Source organism: Bos javanicus, chromosome 4 (genome assembly GCF_032452875.1).
Source record: "Bos javanicus breed banteng chromosome 4, ARS-OSU_banteng_1.0, whole genome shotgun sequence".
NCBI classification, from domain to species: Eukaryota; Metazoa; Chordata; class Mammalia; order Artiodactyla; family Bovidae; genus Bos; species Bos javanicus.
The window spans coordinates 82006685-82025392 of NC_083871.1; the positions used below are offsets into that span (position 1 = coordinate 82006685).

Genomic DNA, 18708 nt, shown 5'->3' on the forward strand with positions numbered 1-18708 from the left:
CTTAAGTTGGTTTGGGACTTTGTCATTTGTTTGACTCTTCTAGACTTTCCAATAACTCTGCTTATGGAACCAGTAGTTACCCCTGGTGACTGTGGAGACTGAGCAAGGTTTGACACAGGGCAGGCTGTGCAGTGCTGTGAACAAGAATGCCAGTGTTTTAAGGAGTGTGCATCCCTGGGTTGGGAAGATCCTCTGGAGGAGGGCATGGCAACCCACTCCAGTATTCTTGCTTGGAGAATCCCATAGACAGAGGAGCGTGGCGGGCTACAGTCCGTACATTTAGAGAGTTGGACATGACTGAAGTGACTTTCTGTTCAACCTTATTCTGCAGATAATAGATGGAGGGTACGTGTTAAGTTGCTTCAATCATGTCTAACTCTTTGCGACCCTACGGACTGTAGCCTGCCACACTCCTCTGTCCATAGGATTCTCCAGGCAAGAATACTGGAGTGGGTTGCCATGTTCTCCTCTGGGGCATCTTTCCAGCCCAGGGATCGAATCCAAGTTTCCTGTGTCTCCTGCATTGGCATGTGGGTTCTTTACTACTAGGGCAACTTGGGAAGCCCAGCATGCATGCATGCTTGGTATTAACTCTGTATTTTTTCACCTGGAGTAGGGCAGGTTATGGATGCCCTACCCACTCCCATTCATTTGAAGCAATGGCAGGTTGCCCAGCATCATGCCACTTTGACCATGACTTAGGAATGTTCACTCACCAAGGTTTTGACCATAGGTTCAAATCCAGTTTGACCTGGTTCAAACTATGGCCTTGGCTTAGTGGAGGGATTTGTTGATCCATTAACCATCCAACTTAATTGAAGGATTATTTACTTCAGATGTCCTTCTGTTCTGTCTCAGTCTCCAAAATTGAGATCACTATCTACTGTACTGCCATAGACCTTATTCATATGTTGACCATAGCATTTTATTTCCCTTTGTTGTAACTGTATTTCTTTGCTATCAATTCATGACCTTCCCCCCAGAGCAGGGACCACATCTTGCTTATTTTTTCTTTCTTTGTTTCTATTTCTGTGCTCACTTATATGTGGTGCTCAAAAAGTAAGTTGTTGTTTTTTTTTCCACATTTAAAATTTTTAAGTTGACACCCTCTGACTAAAACATGTTTTCCCTCCTATAATTTAACCTGTATATAACAATTACATCTGAAATATAGGGTTGGGTCTCCCTACATTAGGCTATCTGCAAAGTTGGTAAAGTTTAATCCTAGACAAAAGTAATTTTAAATGCATATTGCATGCTTGAATATACATTTCAAAATAAGAACGTTTTCTAGGGTTTCTCTTCATGTTGGTTCAGAGAAAAATCTTGTGCTTTAATTACAAGATATGGGTTCAAGCATTTAACAATTACTTGAAGACTATTTAGGTGATCTGATGTATTTTATCATTCAAATTGCACTGGATAAAATTTATGTGAAAGCGTCCTGTCTTTTTAAGGCAGCACTGGTGTGTAGAAAGTGTATGACCCATTGAATCTGACTGCCTGGGTTATCATCTTGGCCTTGTCACCCAGGAGATTTGTCATACAGTGTCAAGGTCCTTAACTAAGACTGAATCTGGCCTCTCTGACATAAGATAGGTTGTATTTTGCAGGATCTATTTGATGCCAGCATCAGCATCTGAAAATGATAATTTATATTACTTTTTGTGAGTATTCAAATAGGTAAAATATTGAAAGTGCTTTGAAAACTCTACTTTACAAGTGAAGTCTTTTTTGTTGTTGTTTTTGCTGTACCACACAGCAAGTGGGGTCTTAGTTCCCTGACCAGGGGTTAAACCTGTACCCCTTGCAGTGGAAGCATGGAATCTTAATCACTAGACTGCCAGGGAAGTCCACAAATGAGATCTTAAATGGAAGTTTGCTGGGGAATAATCAGTATCAGAAGATGTTCCATGTATTATTTATTCTATATTGGGTTTATGCTCAAAATGCTCAACATGCTCAAAATCTGTAGCAGTCGTAAGCCCAGCACCGGGTTTGTGTAAAGTCCAAACCCTGGTAGGTGTAGTCCTGGACCTTCTCGTATCTCCCAGAGAAGGTACCTCATTCAGGCTCTGCATATGAGTTTGGAGTTTCTTGCCTCGAGTGTCTGTGGTAAAGGAGTCTCTTTTCCCCAGTTTTTAATATTTCCTCTCAAGGACGTGGACTCTGGTTCACTCATTATGCTCATAGAATGTCCCACTGGCCTCTGAGTAAATGAAATTTCATTTGGTCCATTAAGTAGCTCTGTAACTGATTTCTGAAAAAGGCTAATCCTTCTCTGCCCAGCTAGAGACAAATGGCAAGACAGAACCAAGTGCCATCCATACATTTATGCATGCGTATGTATATATGTACATGTATATTTTTGGGGGGGCTTGCTTGTGTGTGTGAGGGAGACACGGCAAGCGTCCATTTTGCCTTGCATCTCTAGACTTGGCCCATGATATGGAGAATCCCTACTATTCCTGTTATAACAGGTCACTCATGACCCTTGACCAAACACAGATACTCACATATATCCTTGTTTTGTGCCACAGATGCCTCTGCAGTGCTGTAGCCCTTTAAACCTGTAGCTGTTGGGTTTTTGGTGCCTGGAGAATTATAATTCATGCACTATTCTGTGATTTTATATACAGGTAAAAATTGTACTAAAGGTGAACAACTAACATTAAATTAGGTCATTGTCACATTCATCTGAACATTTTCTATTTGCATCTGATACATACGTTGTCTTCTCCTAGGGCCACTTACCATTTCTAAAATACGTCTACATGGCCTGCTCAGGAGGCAGACCTGCAGGCTCACGTTATTTTATGAATGGTTGTTCAGAGGTTTCTCATCAGATTCCAGCCCATGCAGCTTCCCCCTCGCGCCACTGGGGGCAGCTCGCGGTGCACACACCACCCGCCCATAGGCACACTCTCTTTTATTTCTTCTGACACCTACAAATAGAATGGCAGGGACTTCAAACACACAGAAAAGCAGCTTGACCTGCCGGCTGAGTGCCTGTTGTTGGTTGTTTCAGTTCTGAGCTATGTGGCTCATGCCCTGAAAGCTGATCAGTTTCTTCCTTCTGAAGTGGCCAGATTGACTCAGCGCCATCAGAAGGCATCTTGGGGTGGAAACGGCCCCTCCATGCATTCACTGATGGGGTGTGGAGGTGTCTGCTTCCCCAGTGAACCACTGGCCCTGAGCATGGACTTCATCCCAATATTGACCTACCAGTGCCAGGAAACTTCTCTTCTGTTTGAAAGATCAGAGGGAGAAAGAGGGAGGAAGGGATAGGAGGGATGAGAGAGAGAGAGGCATTGCAATTAGGCAACAAGAAGGTCACCACGATTTAACCGAGCCAGAAAGGATACTTACTGCTGACTAACTGGCCCACGCTCAAAGCTGAAGAAGAGGAGGATGAGGAGGAAGAGGAGGAAGCCTGCCGGACGGGGCTTTGAGACATGGATGCTTGGCTGTGAGCCAGGTGCAGAAGACTGCTTTGGGAGGCTGCTTGACCCACTGACGTCTGGGAGGGTTGGTGGAGCTAAGTAGAAGGATGTAAAAAAATACACAAAGGCATGAAAAATTAGGAGGAAAATGCCAGGGAATAGAAGTGTTATCAGGGCTGAATCATTTTATTTCTAAGAATATATACTTCTCTGGAATAATGCACACCCTGCACAACAGGCAGGGTTTTGTTTTCTTTCTTTCTTTTTTTGGTATATATTATGTGGCTGCTTCCTTGACAGGCATTTTATTAGTATTTCTAAATATATTAATTCCCTACTTGGCTTGCTGAAGCATCTAGTTTTCTACATTTCTTGACCGCCACATGTGATTGGACTCTTTCTGCCTGTTCATGCAACTCCAGGGCGCTTGACAGGCTTCTCGAGTACATATAGATAAAATATAACACCTGCCATCAACTTAGACTGCAAGACTCAAGATCAAGGGTGGGTTGTGCCCAATCATTTTGTCTTATGTAACTGGTGTTTTTAGGAAAGTTCCAATTTAGGCTGAGTGTGTATGGGAACTTCCTGCTCTCTCAAACCAGAGTCTGGGTGTATTCCTGTGGAGCTGGGAAAAATAATTCTAAGATCCTATCGAAATTAAGAGAGAAATGGGGGCAGTCAGGACAAATGTATCGATTGATATTTGTCCCTCTTGGTTGTCACTTTCTTACACTGTGCCAGCACTCTGTTCGGCATTGTCATGCCCTCGCATTTAAAACTTTCACATCAGCCTGTGGAGTGGGTGTTATTCTGACCCCTCTTTTACCACCAGGGAAGCTGAGGCATAGAGACTTTAAAGGATTTGGTGTCTTCCTTCGGCAGGTGCGGAGGAGCTGGTCTCCAGACCTATGAAGTCTGATCCCTGGGCTTGAGCTCTTAGTCACAGCGCCACAAGTCAGAATTCACTTTAAGTCTTGTGTGCAGTAAGGAAGGTAGTCATTGTATTCATGACTTCTTTCCAGGTTATCAAAGTGCTATGGTTCTGGGAGGTGAGAACCTCGACTGAAGGGAGGAAGGAGAGAGAAAAGGAGGACAGTCACAGCTTCTGGGTCCACCTGGACACCTGGGAGGGGTCTCTCTCCATCCACGTGTTGACCCTCTGGGAAGCTGGCGAATGACAGCCCTAGGCCTGGCACAAGGGCACCAGTAGCCTCAGCAGTGGCTACCTTTGTTGATTAGACGAGATTAGACAGAGTACTTTCCGGAGTGCTTTCATTTCCATCATCACAGCTTCCAGAGGTGTAGGAATGGTTTCAAAAAAGGTTTTTAACAAAAGGCAGTCAGTCTGGGAGTGGAATCAGGCCAGGCCCTGAACTTTGGTGAAAAGAGAGCCAACTACAAAACAGGCACTGATCTTTGACCACCTCCTCAGGATCTAAGAGTCAGCCTGGAGATTTCAACATCACATTTGTCTGTGCTTTCCCAGTGTGTGTGTGTGTGTTCAGTTTTTTAAATTCAACTTTTTCAAGATATAATTTACACATAATAAAATACATACATTTTATGCATACAGTTTGATGAATTTTGTCAAATGTATACATTTGTGAAACCACCATATTATCAAGATATAGAACCTTCTTATCATTCTATAAAGTTCCCTAATTGCTTTTGTAATCAATTTTCCAGCTCCTGGCCCCAGACAGGGACTGCGCTGCTTCCTGCCACATGTACTCATTTGGCATAATTCTAAAACTGGAGTTGTATGGTATGTACTTTTTTTGCATTTGACTTCTTTTGCTCAGATACTGTTTTTGAGATTTACCCAGTTTTGTTGGATATATCAGTAAATCATTTTTTTAATTGCTGAGAAATATGTATAGTATTGTTATACATCTGTATGCATATCTATGTCAAAGATTGTCCGTGCATTCATCTGTTGATGGACATTTGGGTTATTTCTGGTTTGGGGCTATGATGAAGAAAGCTGTTATAAACATTTATGGACAAATTTTTGTGTATCCCTGTGTTTTCATTTCTTATATGTAAATACCTATGAGTGGAACTGTGGAAATGACTGAGTCATACCTTAAGTGCACATTTACCTTTTAAAGAAACTACCAAACTGATTTCCAAAGTGGCTGGAGCCATTGATATGCTCACCAGCTATGTATAAGAATTCTAGTTGCTGTGCAGCATCACCAACACCTGTGGTCGACAGTCTTTTTAATTCCCTAAAGTGTTTTTAACCATCAATTAACATTCTACTTTCATACAATTGTTAATCATGTGCTACTTTGGAAATGTGTTTAGGGACCTATTTCCCTTCCCATCCCACCCTCCCCCCCTACCCCGTGGTAATGCTTTTGCTCTCCAGATTCACAGGCTAGCTCTCAGATAGATCAGTCGCTCAGTCGTGTCCGACTCTTTGCGACCCCATGAATCGCAGCACGCCAGGCCTCCCTGTCCATCACCAACTCCCGGAGTTCACTGAGACTCACGTCCATCGAGTCAGTGATGCCATCCAGCCATCTCATGCAGCAGATATAGCTGGCCCAATTATGGGAAGTAAGTGACTCTCCCAAGCCCATGAGTCTGCCTTAGAATCTAGGCTCTCGCCCCATAGTTCAGGGCTCTTTCCAGGATGCCAGGCTGTCCTGTTCCACAATTTCCTGCAATTACATCTCAAGGGAAGATCCTTATTGGTACTCCACTGTGCTACGATTGTGAAGTAAGGTAGTTGTAATTGACATGGAACTCAAATTAATATGCAACAAGCATCTGCCTAAAGTAATTAGCCAATCTGCTGAGCACATAATCAACAATCGAATCCAGTAAATTTTATTCTGTAGGAACACACACTGAAGATTAAATCTATTTTTAATTTGCTTAATAAAATGTGATGGATATTTGCATGTCAGTCTATCCCCTCTAACCTATTGAGTTGTCCTTCTAAATATTGTTACTTGACAAAAGCTTTGCACAGTTTTGAGTTACTGAATCATGAGCTAGTCTTTGGTTTTACCATTTCATCAATATTTTATTGGCCCTGGGTGTGGCAAAGTACCATCAAGGAACTGGATAAGACAATAATCAATTTAAATTTCTTTTTCTCATACACAACTCAGTAAAGAAAAATTACTAGGCTTCAGTCCACACAAGAGAAGGAATTCTAGAGGAAAACAAAGTAGCTTTATTGAGAGTTTGTTCTATGTCTACACAGTCAAAGAAAGAGATGAATGTAAGATAACTAAGAATCTAGGAAAGATGTATTTTGTCCAAAGGAAATGACCACTTTTTTTAGAACACTGGGGTCCTGCTTACCTTCCAGCATCTAACCAAACAGTTCAGAATAACCCATAAAAATTCTAAAAAGTTCTTACTTGGAAAGAATCAAGATTTTAAGGTTATGGCATTTCTAGCAAATTAATACAGGCATAGAAAGTCCACCAAAAAGGAGGAAAAGGAAGGGGCAGTTCATGTTAGCCTGGGGCTCTGCTTCATCCAGGGACGGAGAGAAGGATGTGAGGATGTTCATCCCACACAGGGGATGAGAGACAGGCAGAAACAGGATTCAGAGTTCCTTAAGCTTTACGCTTCTTACTGCATCTCATAGGCTGGCTTTGTTGGTTTGTTTGTGTTGGTTGGCACTGCTGCTGTTTACTGTATTCAACAAAAATAGACATAGGCACACTTTGAAGGCTTTCTGGATTTTCTGTGCCAGTGCTCCTCATCTGTCTTCCTTGTGTAACACAGTATATCCTTAACAATATTATAGTTTCTGGAATAAAGCATCTTCTAATTAAATTCACAATTGATATACAAATAAGTGAAGGTGACAAGCATATTGGAAAATGGGATAAAATGAAGAACCAGAATGTGATAGATGAATTGGAAAAAGTTAATTTATATAAACAGTAAAATTCAAATGGCGTTAAATACAGAGAAATTCATTTGGGTAGGGGGGAGAAGAAACTTTCCAAACAGGTAGAGGCAAAGTGGGTGCAGAAGAAACGAAATCGGTGGTTCTCAAGATTTAAGCACTCTCAGAATCACCTGGAGGGCTGGTAGAACACAGATCCCTGGACCCTACCCCACAGTGTCTGGTGCAGTAGGTCCAGGTGGGAGTCAATCATTTGCATTTCTAACAGGTTCCCAGGTGAGGCTAAGGCTGCTGGTTGAGGGTCCACTTAAGGTTTTGGAAGGATCTTGTCTTAGGGTAAAGAAAGTAGATTTATTGCGTCTAGACAAGAGAAGCCAGAGCCTAGATTTAGTAAGAACTTTTAATTAGGAGGACATAAAGAATACCTGAATGTTATTGAGGAGTTCATTCTACAGTGGATGTGGCCAACTGTGCAGGTGTTAAATTTGCTGGAAGGTTCAGAGTTGACCTCAGGACAACCTAACTTGAAAACTTTTGAGTACTAAAATTTTGAAAAATTCTGATAGTTAAAAACTCCCTTGTGTATCATATCTAGAACATGATAGAACCCTGCATCTTAGTGCAGAGGAAGGGGTTAACAGAGAAAGAAGGAGAATTAGGGAAGAGAGTGCTGTGTGGAAGTTCTCCCCAAGCTGCTGGCAGGTGCTGGTTTGGAACATACTGGAAAATGGCAAAAGACACAGAATCAGAAAGCCACGGAAGGGCCTAGGCTGGGCTCCTCAGGGAGCATGATTCTGGAATCTGGTGTCCCTGATAGGGAAACACTACCATTTGGTAGCAGTTAAACACGATGGATGGAGCACACAGCATAGGCTGGGTCCTGAGCAAGGCTGAATCTGTCTGGTCCCTGCCTTTCAGGTGTAGACAGTACAGACTGCTGACAGTGAATGGAGTGAGGGGAGAACCAAGATGAGAGCATGATAAATGGGAACTTCACAAAGGAGGGATCCTGGGCAGGGGGATGGTGGTGGGAGTTGCCAGACAGAAGAGGTGGGAAAGGCATTCCAGGCTAGGGTGAGCAGGGAGCACATGCTCTGTCAGCTGAGCTCGACTGGGACTGACCAGGGGAGACCAGAGAGGTGAGATGCCCGGATGTGTGTCTGGAAGGTCAAAGGTCTGTTTTGTATTGGGGTCACTGACACACATTTCCTTTCTCTAGGAAACACTTATGACTATTTTAGATCCTGTATGGGTAGAAATACCTTATTTGTGTCTCATTCTGGATGGCTCCAAGAAAAAATTGGAAACTACTGATTTAGGTAACAGCTGGGAAAAAAATGGTGACTATATTTTTTTACTTGAAAAAAAAATAAAAAAAACAGATGGATTTAGAGAATCATGTAGCATTTTAGGGGCTTCCCTGTGGTGCTAGTGGTAAATAACCCACCTGCCAGTGCAGGTGATGTAAGAGATGTGGGTTTGATCCCTGGGTCAAGACTATCCCCTGGAGGAGGGCATGGCAACCCACTCCAGTGTTCTTGCTTGGAGAATCCCACAGACAGAAGAGCCTGGCAGGCTATAGACCGTAGGGGGGCAAAGAGTTGGTCACGACTAAAGCGACTTAGCATGCACGGCATTTTAGATAGCTAGTTTAAATAAATCATTTTCCTTTGCCTTCCTATTAGCATCAAGATTACATTTTGAAGAACAATTGAGTGCCTTCATGGATGGCAGTCTCCAAGTATTATAGCCATAGTATTTAATTTTTGAAAAATTTCAATGCTTTGATTTTACAAATCACATTTTCCCTTTCCCGTGTCTCTATTTTCTTAATGACATTAAAAATCTCCCATAAACTTGTTGGGATTGAGTCAGAGGAAGAATAAACATACACAACATGATTTCTGTGCTGCTCATGAAGAAATCATGAATTCACAATCACAGAATAATAAGGGCAAACCCTGGCATGTGGGTCACTCTGACTTTTGGAGCTGCAGAATCTTATGGAGGAAAGGAAAGTTTACTTTCAAGCTCTACCAAATATTTTTGTATTAAGTTCTTTGTTCCATGCACAGAAAGATACTTCTCTCTCCCTCATTTTTTTTTTTTTTTGTGCAGCATGTGAGATCTTACTTCCCTGACCAGGGATCAAACTCACATCCCCGGCACTGGGAGCAGAGAGTCTCAACCACTGGACCACCAGGGAAGTCCCCCTCTCTTTCTTATCTAGTCATTTTCTGACCTTTATCTCTTTGCATTGCTCACCAAGAATTCCCGATTCGATACTATGGAAGTGATATCTAGAACTATCAGATACTGGTATACGTTTTTTTTAAAAAAATACTGTTTGTATTTCAGATGATAACTTTGCAGGTTCTCAATCTTTCATCATTGGAACAAAGCATCCTCAAGAGTAGTTGACTCTTCACTCTTCGATTTTATCCAGGTTCTTTTAACTAGTGGTAGGCATGTGTAAAAATTAAGATTTTAAAATTATTTTTATTAAATTAAAATGAATCACCCCAGGTCATCTAGCCCAAGAGGCCTGTACTTCACTCCATAAAAAGTGGACTTCCTTTTGAGTGCGAGTTAGGGATTTCTCTGCTTTTGTAATTTATGACATATTTTACTGCTGGAACTATGCTCTGGTGAGATCAAGCATTTGTCATAAATCATATGAAAAAATAAATTGAGAAACTTCTCTACTGTACAAGAGAAATCCTTTATTTTTTAGTGGTTGTCCATATTATATCTCTTCAATGTAAAGGGTAATATTTAAAGAAAAAATTGAAGACCACTATTCTTATATATATCTCTAGGTCTGAGCTTTTTACTTTTGGACTCTCGGCATTTTATGACCCTCTATACTCAGAATTCCCCCTTTTACATCTGGGACTCAGACTTGAGCATTTCCTGTTGATTCACCCAACTTGTTAACTTTACTACACTTTCCGAGGTGTTTCAATCAGAGCTGATGCCAAGAAACAGTATGGCGCTCTTCTCCTGATATTTCTCACCAGGTCTGTCATCAGTTCCCTTGACCTTTCTAGGACTTGAGTAGACCCCTGGCAGGTGCCTTGAACAACGGGACAGGCCCATGGGTGCCTGCCGTGACTTGAGGATTCAGGAAGGTTTGAGTGTCACTCTTTTCAGCTGTGCACACATGTGTTCTCAGCATGCACTTTCATGAGAGATGCATGCACATATACTGGCAAGGCAACTCCTGCTCTCTGCGATCGTTGTAAATGGCATGAGTTGGATGGGCAAGGCACATCCCCTAGAGGCTGGCTGTTTCTTCCCAGTTGCTAGATCTCCAGTTCTACCAACAGGGTTGATGGCAGTGGTTAGACTAGCAGAGGACCAGACATTCCCACTGTGATAATGAGGTTTCATTCCAGGGGTCAACAGGTAGGGTGTGAGCAAGATTCTGAGGTGCATCTATGCTCACGAGAGAGACTGTGTAGATGGATTCATGCTGTTGATAGTGGGCGAGGGTTTGAGGAGGACCACCTCCCTCTTACTTGCCGTTTCTTAGTTAGGTCCTTCTGGATCAACACTGTACTACCTCAAATATAGAGCTGTCATCTTGTACAATGGCAGTGGTCTATCACCCACACACCCTACGCAGAAATTCAAAGTGAGAGTGAGAGCTACTTGTATTAAATGTTGATGATCTCTAATTAATTCATCACCTTCTTGGCAATTTACAACTTGGGTTTGCTGACAGAAATAGTTTTTTAGCAGATTGTACAAAAAGATTAATTTTCTCATTTCTGCGCCCAGAGATAATTTTGAACATAGGTTTGAACAGATAGAACTAGAGATTAAAAAGCCAGTGAAACATTTGGGGGAACTACTTATTCATTTTTTTGGCCACCCTGTGTGGCATGTGAGATCTTAGTTCCCTGAACAGGGATGGAACCCGTGCCTCTTGCAGTGGAAGCTCAGAGTCTTAACACTGGACCAGCAGGGACCAGTCCAGTTCCCTTGGGGGAACTATTTAGAAGGTTAGAGAATACAGTGGAATCCTGTAAATAGTAAAAGAAAGAAAATAGCTGAGAGACAGGGGCAGAGGGAGGGGGTAGAAGTCTTCATGATACATTTGTCAGGGACTGTCCCACTGCCTGTGAGAAAGCTGGGGAAGAAGAGGGTGGTGGGAACCCTGGCTCACAGGCAGTGGTTTCGATTTAGAGGGAGAACCACGGGAGTAAGAGAGGCCCCCCAGCTGCTATGTGAGGGAGATACTGACATTTCCCCATTTTATAGATGAGAAAACTGAGGCACAAAGATGAGGAATGCCTCAAGATCATACTGGGACAAAACCACCCTTTTCAGTTTGAATATTAGGCCCCTTCCATGACTGTTCTCAGATTCACTCTGCCTTTCAGTCACATGAACCTTTGCCCTGTGTTTTAGCACTCCAGGCTTCTTTGTGTGTCCCTGCCTCTGTGCCTGCTATGCCCACTGCCTGGAATGTTGTTGACCCATCATTCACCTGGCTGACTCCAACCCATCCATTAAGATTCACTTCCAAACCATGTGAGGACTCAACACTCTCTGGACAAAGTCAGTCACTTCCATCTTTGTGATGATACTAAACTTTGTGCATACCTGTCCTGTTACAGGACATGCTGTCTTATTTATTTATTAAAATTTTTTAATAAAGATCCATGTCACTGGATCTTAGTTCCTCGCCCGCTCCACCCGCCTCCCCCCACCCCGTCCCCCGCCTCCCCGCAGGGGAAGTGCTCACGTGGTTTGGAAGTGAGTCTTGATGGATGGGTTGGAGTCAGTCAGGTGAATGATGGGTCAACAACATTTGTAACCACCGGACCAGCAGGGAAGTCCCAGGACATTCTGTTTTATTGCACAATGGGGCTGTGCTCATACATCTGTGTCCTCTACAAGACTATGAGCTCCTTAAGACAAGAAACTGTCACTCTTTCAACCCTGTTTCTTATCATTAAGCAGGGGCTCAGTGTATAGTGGGTTATCAAGAAAGGTTTATTGAAGAAAACAATTAACCAGAAACTCCATGAGGTCAGGGACCATGTTGTTCTTCTTCAGGGCTGTGTACCCAGCTTCTAGTATAACACACAGAAAGTGCTTGATTGATATTTGAATGGATAAAACATACTGGATTCTCATGGCTTTAATAAAATTCTGCCAATTAGAACCTCCTATTTTTCATTCCCTAATTTCTAGGAAGCACTTTCAACAGCATCAATTTGGGATCTCTTAATGTGTAATACTTTCCCCCCCATTTACAGATAAGTCATTAACTGGTCTTAGTTTCTTGTTGACCCCTTTTAAAATTGACTGAAAGTTAAGTATCATAAGCTGTGATAAATAAGAACACAAATTTATTGAACTTTAGGCAATTGTCCCTGTTATAACTGAATATATTCTTGTTTATAGATTAGCAATTATTTAGTTGTCACTCATATTCACTAAGAATGAAAAATAAAGCTACTTGCTTTTTAAAAAAAATAAGTATCGATATGTTAGGATTAGTGAGATTAAATATTTTCTAATTAAAAAATTACTTTTCATTGATTGAGCCCAAAGAGAAGAAGGACAGTAAGGAGAGGTGTCCAGCTGTCTGGACAAGAGGCCTTTACCTGCTGGCCGGGCTTGATGGGGGAGAGCGTGATGCCCTGCGTGTTGATCACAGGCAGGATCTGGTTCCCGATGACTGTGGCAATGATCTGGCCCTGGGCATTCGTCAGGAGCTGGGGGGTAATCGGCTGCACTTGAAGGCCCTGCGTGCCACTTGCTGTTTGGCTTGAGGGCCCTGGATTCGGCATCAGAGGAATGGTCCCAATAATCTGCAAGAAACAGGCCCACAGGTGAGGCTCCAGGCTCTGCTCAGAGTTGGCACAGGCACCTGAACCTCTCTCATGCTCTGGTCTCTGTTGGAGGCTCACTGAGAGCTGATTCAGAATCCTCAGACCCATCTGGAGAAGAAAGAAAGTGGCAAAGGATGAGCACGTAAAGGAGAGAGAAACACACGTAGACCGAGTGCCTGGACGAAAAGGGAAAACATCTTATTTAAAACTAAAATCATGGATTAACAGATATACCCTACTATATACAACCAACAAGGACCTACTGTATAGCAAAGGGAACTCTACTCCATACTCTGAAACAACCTATCTGCAAAAAGAATCTGAAAAAGAATATATATATATATATGTTTCTGTATATCTGAGACACTTTGCTGGACATCTGAAACTAACACAACACCTAATACTATACTACACTACAACTATACTCCAATATATATAAAAAAAAGGAAGGAAACTCAGGCATCAGTGAGGGCAGAAACATGTGACTTCTGCCAGCGCAGCAGACACACCTGCTCTGTCTCAGAAGCAGACGGAGCATCAACGACTCATGCACTGAAGGCCCTGATCTGGCTGGGGAGCTGTGCCCCTTCCCCACAGGGCTCCTCACACACAGTGTGCTTCCTTATACCCTCTCCTTTGCTTGGGTCTCTCCTGCCCTCTCCAGCCCTCTTCCCTTCCCCGCCCTCCTGCTCCTCTCTCAGGTCGGAGGTTAGCTCCCTGACATCCCAGCATGACTGGATGCCCCAGCAGCACCCTGGTGATCACGGTGGTGGAGAGCCCAGATTCTGGAGTCAGGGACACAGAAGTCCATTCCCAGCTGTGCCGCCTCCTCTACAACATCGTCAAGGAGCCTATGCTTTCTGAGGAAGAACTGGGATCATTAACCGATATTTGAAACTCAAAATAGAGGTGAAATGATGACTGAGGACTGAACATTTTTCAAAGAGCATTCTGTTTTTAATTTTTTTTTGATGTGGACCATTGTAAAAGTCTTCACTAAATGTGTTACAATATTGCTTCTGTTTTAGGTTTTGGTTTTGGCCACAAGGCATGTGTATCGTAGATCCCTGACAAGGGATCAAAATGGCAGCCCCTGCACTGGAAGTCAAATTCCTAACCACTGGACTGCCAGGGAAGTCTCTGAAAGTGCATTTTAAAACATGGGTTTTAAACTGGGCCCTAGAGGTGAGAGGATCAAGGCTTCTGTGGCAGGTGGGGGAGGCTTTTCTCTGTATCTGGTAGCCTCTGGTGTCAGTAAAGAGCTCATGCAGAGCATCACAAGAGGGCCTGGCTGGATCCAGTCACCGTGGTGGGAGAAAGGGAGCATGAACAGAGGTGTTCATAAGATCCAGAAACAGACACATTCATAAGTTGACAGGGACAAATCTAATTGGTGAGAAAAGAAAATACAACTCTCTTTTCCAATGTCATGGACTCTCCCAGGGAGAGTCATGGAATTCAAGTTGGATGCTGTCCCCTCTAGGTACCCCAGGATGGTTACGCAGCTCTGCTCTGTTGGTTGTCTTCCAGGGACACTTCCCAGACGTGAACTGTGGTAACGTGACCTGAGGGGGCCACCCCGACACATTAACAATACTATCTCAGGAAGTGCTTTCATGGATCTGGTTTTCATTCATTCCACATTCTCACAACAGCTCAGTCCTGCGGGCACTGGTCTCACCCTTTTTTAGCAGGTAAGACAGTGGAGGTTCAGGGAGGAGTTTGCAAGTTGCAGAGCTGGGGTCCAGGTCTGCAGGACCCCCAAATGCTCACTTTTCCATGTATCCCCTGGCTTCCACCACAGGGAGGACCCAGGAGGGCACCTGCTCTTAGGAAAAGCCCTGCATTCTGTTTGCAGTTTCCCACCAGACGCTTAGCTGCTTATAGACTAAATTTATAAATGATTTCATTTTCTGTGTCCAGAGTGCCCCAGGCAGGGCTTGAGATATAGTTTCTCAATAGCTATCTTGGGAAGGAGTGGTTTCTGGGTTCAGCTGTCTCTTGGATTCCAGATACAGCTGGCATTGCAGAAGACCTGCAAGACCACAGGATTCAGTCCAAAGATCAGGGTTGAGAGACATCCCTCCCCACTCGGCAGGCCATGCTTCCACCACAGAAGCTCCTGTGGGATGGTGCTAATGGAGGAGCTGTGCAAATATCAGGTATCCATGGCAGTTGTCAATGGCAGACAATCAAGGCAAGTTGTTCCCGAGAGAGTGGTCAGTGGTCCTGCAGGGAGTTTGTAGCTCCACAGTCTCACTGAGCAAGACTGTGCTGTCCCTCCAGCAGCACTGGCCATGAGCCTGTCCCATCAGTGCCGGCAAGCTCAGCAGGAGTCCACATCAACAGATCAGGGCGCATAAGTACTTTATTGATGACTGGTCTTGCGTTAACATCCAAAGGGTCCAAAGGCTTTGATTCCACAGGCAACGGGGGGAGCAAGATCCTTGTCTGACTCTGATGCAGGCTACTCCCACTCTCCTCACCTGCACCATGAAATGTACAACGCCCCTGTCCTCAATGCACTGGGAAAGTCCAGAGGCTCACCCATCCTGTCTGACTTCCCTGGGCCTGGGAAGCCCCACTCCTCCTGATTGGCCCCAGATGAAAGCCTGCAGAAGCTGGATTCACTTAGGTGGCAGGGTTGTGGGTTCTATTTTAGGCAGGATGTCAGCGTGTTTAGCCCGGGAGAAGGCTTCAGAGGAGGCAGGCACCTGACAGCTACAGAACACACTGGGATGTGGAGTGAGGCATTCTGCTTCCAAGAAGATTGACACGAGTCTGTGCTCGCCTGGCGGTAATGAGATGCTCTGCCTGCGTTCTGAGTGCAGAGAAGAAAAGGCAAACACAGCGTCTCACCAGCCTCTTCCCCAAGTGCAGTCTCGCTTGCCAACACCTCACGGTGACATTACTAAAACATGGCGTCACTTTTGTCCCCCTTCGCCCCTCCTTCGCTCCTCTCTTCTTTCCTGGGCCTTAGCATCACTTATTGAGGGGAAGGCAGTGCTAATGTCAGAGCCAGAGGGACCCACAATGGCCTGACGGAGGGAACCCTTTAATGGGAGGCTTTGTCTGAGAGGTGGAAGGGTGGGGTTGGGTGGTTCTAAAGTCAGGATGGCTTCTGTGAAGTTGAGTGTTTTTCATTTTTGTTCTCCTTTCAGCACAGTTGGGATCACCATCTCAGCTTGTCAAACCCTTGGCAGTACTCTATGGGGAATTTTTTAATATTCCCCAGTGCCTTACAACTCGCTCATTTTCATTTGCTCCCATGCATCCAAGTGTGGAGACCGTCACATACTGTGTTGTTGAAAATTTGTCAGATGTGCCAATTTTGCTTACATAGATCTCACTGTAACTTCTCTTTAGACTCTAACTTCCAAAAGGTGGTCACAAGGATGTGCGAGGAGCCAAGGCAGCAAGGTGGGAGGTTCACTGACCTGGAATACTTGTGTTTTAAATGAAAAGCTTTTCAATATTCAAAGGAAGTATTTGCATTCACATATCCTTCAACTGAATCAGGAAATCACAGCTGAGGTTTGAAAAGGCAATAAGGGGGCTTCCCTGTGGCTCAGTGGATAGGAGTCCACCGGCCAATGCAGGGAACATGGGTTCGATCCCTGGTCCAGGAAGATTCCATATGCTGGGGAGCAAGTAAGCCCATAAGCTGCAACTGCTGAGCCCACATGCCACATCGACTGAAGCCTGCATGCCTAAAGCCTCTGCCATGAGCCTATGCACTGCAACGAAGAGTAGCCCCTGCTCACTGAAACTAGAGAAAGCCTCACAAAGCAACGAAGACCCAGCACAGCCAAAAAGAAATTTTAAAAAAGAAAAGGCAATAATGAAATTGATTTGAGGACAAAGATAGAAACAAGCCCCTTTCAAAGCATTTGTAGTCCAGGGACTAGCTTTTGGAGTTTGATTTTCTGGTTCCTAGGCCTAAGGATTTACCACAAGGAGATGTCCTGATGGAAGCACATGTCACCGAGCAAATGGCCATTGTGCTGGGACTCTGGATCCAGGCATCAGACACACAAGAGATATTCTCGTATTCCAGCTCTCCTGAGATGCTGAGGACTCTGGCAGAACAGCCTCGTACCACCAGACCCTTCTCTGGTAACACACAGTGTCATGTACCATGGAAGACACCAGGAAGACACAACTGGGGCAGGGGAGTGGGTGATAAAAAATATAGGTTCGTTGCATGCAAAGATTCTAACAACCCAATGGAGAAATGATATGTGTCAAAGTGGCAAGGACTCTCTGATAAAAACCTCTCTACTCATGTGGTCAGTGCTCAGAGGAATATTTGGAATGAATGAATGGTTTCAGAGGAAGAAAGATGAGGATGATGGCTAGGAAGACTTCCTAGAAGAAACAGAGGCAGAAGAGCGTCTTGGAGGTTGGGTGGGATATGGCAAGTCAGAGAATCCATTTCAAATGGGTGGTGAGAAACGTGGCAGTGGTGAGTTACCTCGTTTCATGCAAAAGAGAGTGCAGACATTGGGCAGTGACAGGTTGGCCTGGAAGGGTCAAATTCCAGGGGAGAGTACTGAAATGGAGCTATTTCAGATGAGAACGTGACTGTGTAGCGAGAATGGACTGGAGTGTCAACAGGTGATTGACCAGGAGATGAGTCACTGGGATATTAGTGTAGTCCTCCAAGTGTGAAGCAAAAGGATTCAATGAATCCTTGGCATAGGGGATGCTTGATTCGGTGCCTTCCACTTCAATTCAACAAGCATGGTCTACTTTATGCCTAGGTTGCAACATTAGAAATTTTTGAGTGAAGTTATTGGCCCATCAATCCCACAGTAAATAGCTCAGGCATCATTTGCAATGATCCCCTCTGTCTTTTCCCTGAATCCAACAGTAATGATTCATCTCTGATGAATGCTTTAACCAGGACGAGGCCCATACTGCTATTGCAATGATAATTTGTGACCTAAGAGTTCCAGCTTCTCTGACAGGGAACTTATTTGGTTGTTGCTGTTCATGTTCACTTGTCTCTTTGCTTAAAAGGGTTAAGAGCATAAACCATAAGGGAGAATAAAGTCCATGTTGTAAGAGTAACTAAAAAGAATCACTGAAATGATTACTAGTGTTCATTAGCACATCTCCCTATTTCCATAAGAAAGGGGATGACTTGCACATAAGTGTGCTATTATTATCCAGTAGCCATTATGATTTAAGCCACCATAAAGATTATCTTGTGATTGTAGCAAACCCCAGCAATTCAGAGCCCTGTAATGCCTTGGGTTACCACGTTATCATTGCAATGCCCTTATGGACCTCGGTGTAGTTGAGGTGTTTAGCAGAGATGCGTTATGACTGATGGAGGGGAATGGGTGCTGAATTTATTCACTGCCAGCATGTAGGTGTCATCAGCAGCAGTTGAGGGGGTATCACAGAAGCCTAGGGCATCCAGACAAGTCGTCTGATGGGCCACATGTCGTAATAGTCTATGACATGCTGTTAAACTCTGCCACAGAGAATGTGATTGCAGATGTCAATGTGACAAGTAATTCTGTTG

At 43.9% G+C, this 18708-nt stretch overlaps 1 protein-coding gene across 1 annotated transcript in view; it reads right to left on the reverse strand.

The window, feature by feature from the left end:
• The window catches only part of POU6F2 (POU class 6 homeobox 2), a 389805-nt gene that overhangs the window by 12739 nt on the left and 358358 nt on the right, over window positions 1–18708 (reverse strand). The window contains exons 6-7 of the mRNA XM_061414518.1: window positions 12948–13154; window positions 3370–3538 (exon numbers count right to left, since the gene is read on the reverse strand). Coding sequence (XP_061270502.1) covers window positions 3370–3538; window positions 12948–13154 — 376 coding nt within the window. The remainder of the gene's footprint in view (window positions 1–3369; window positions 3539–12947; window positions 13155–18708) is intronic.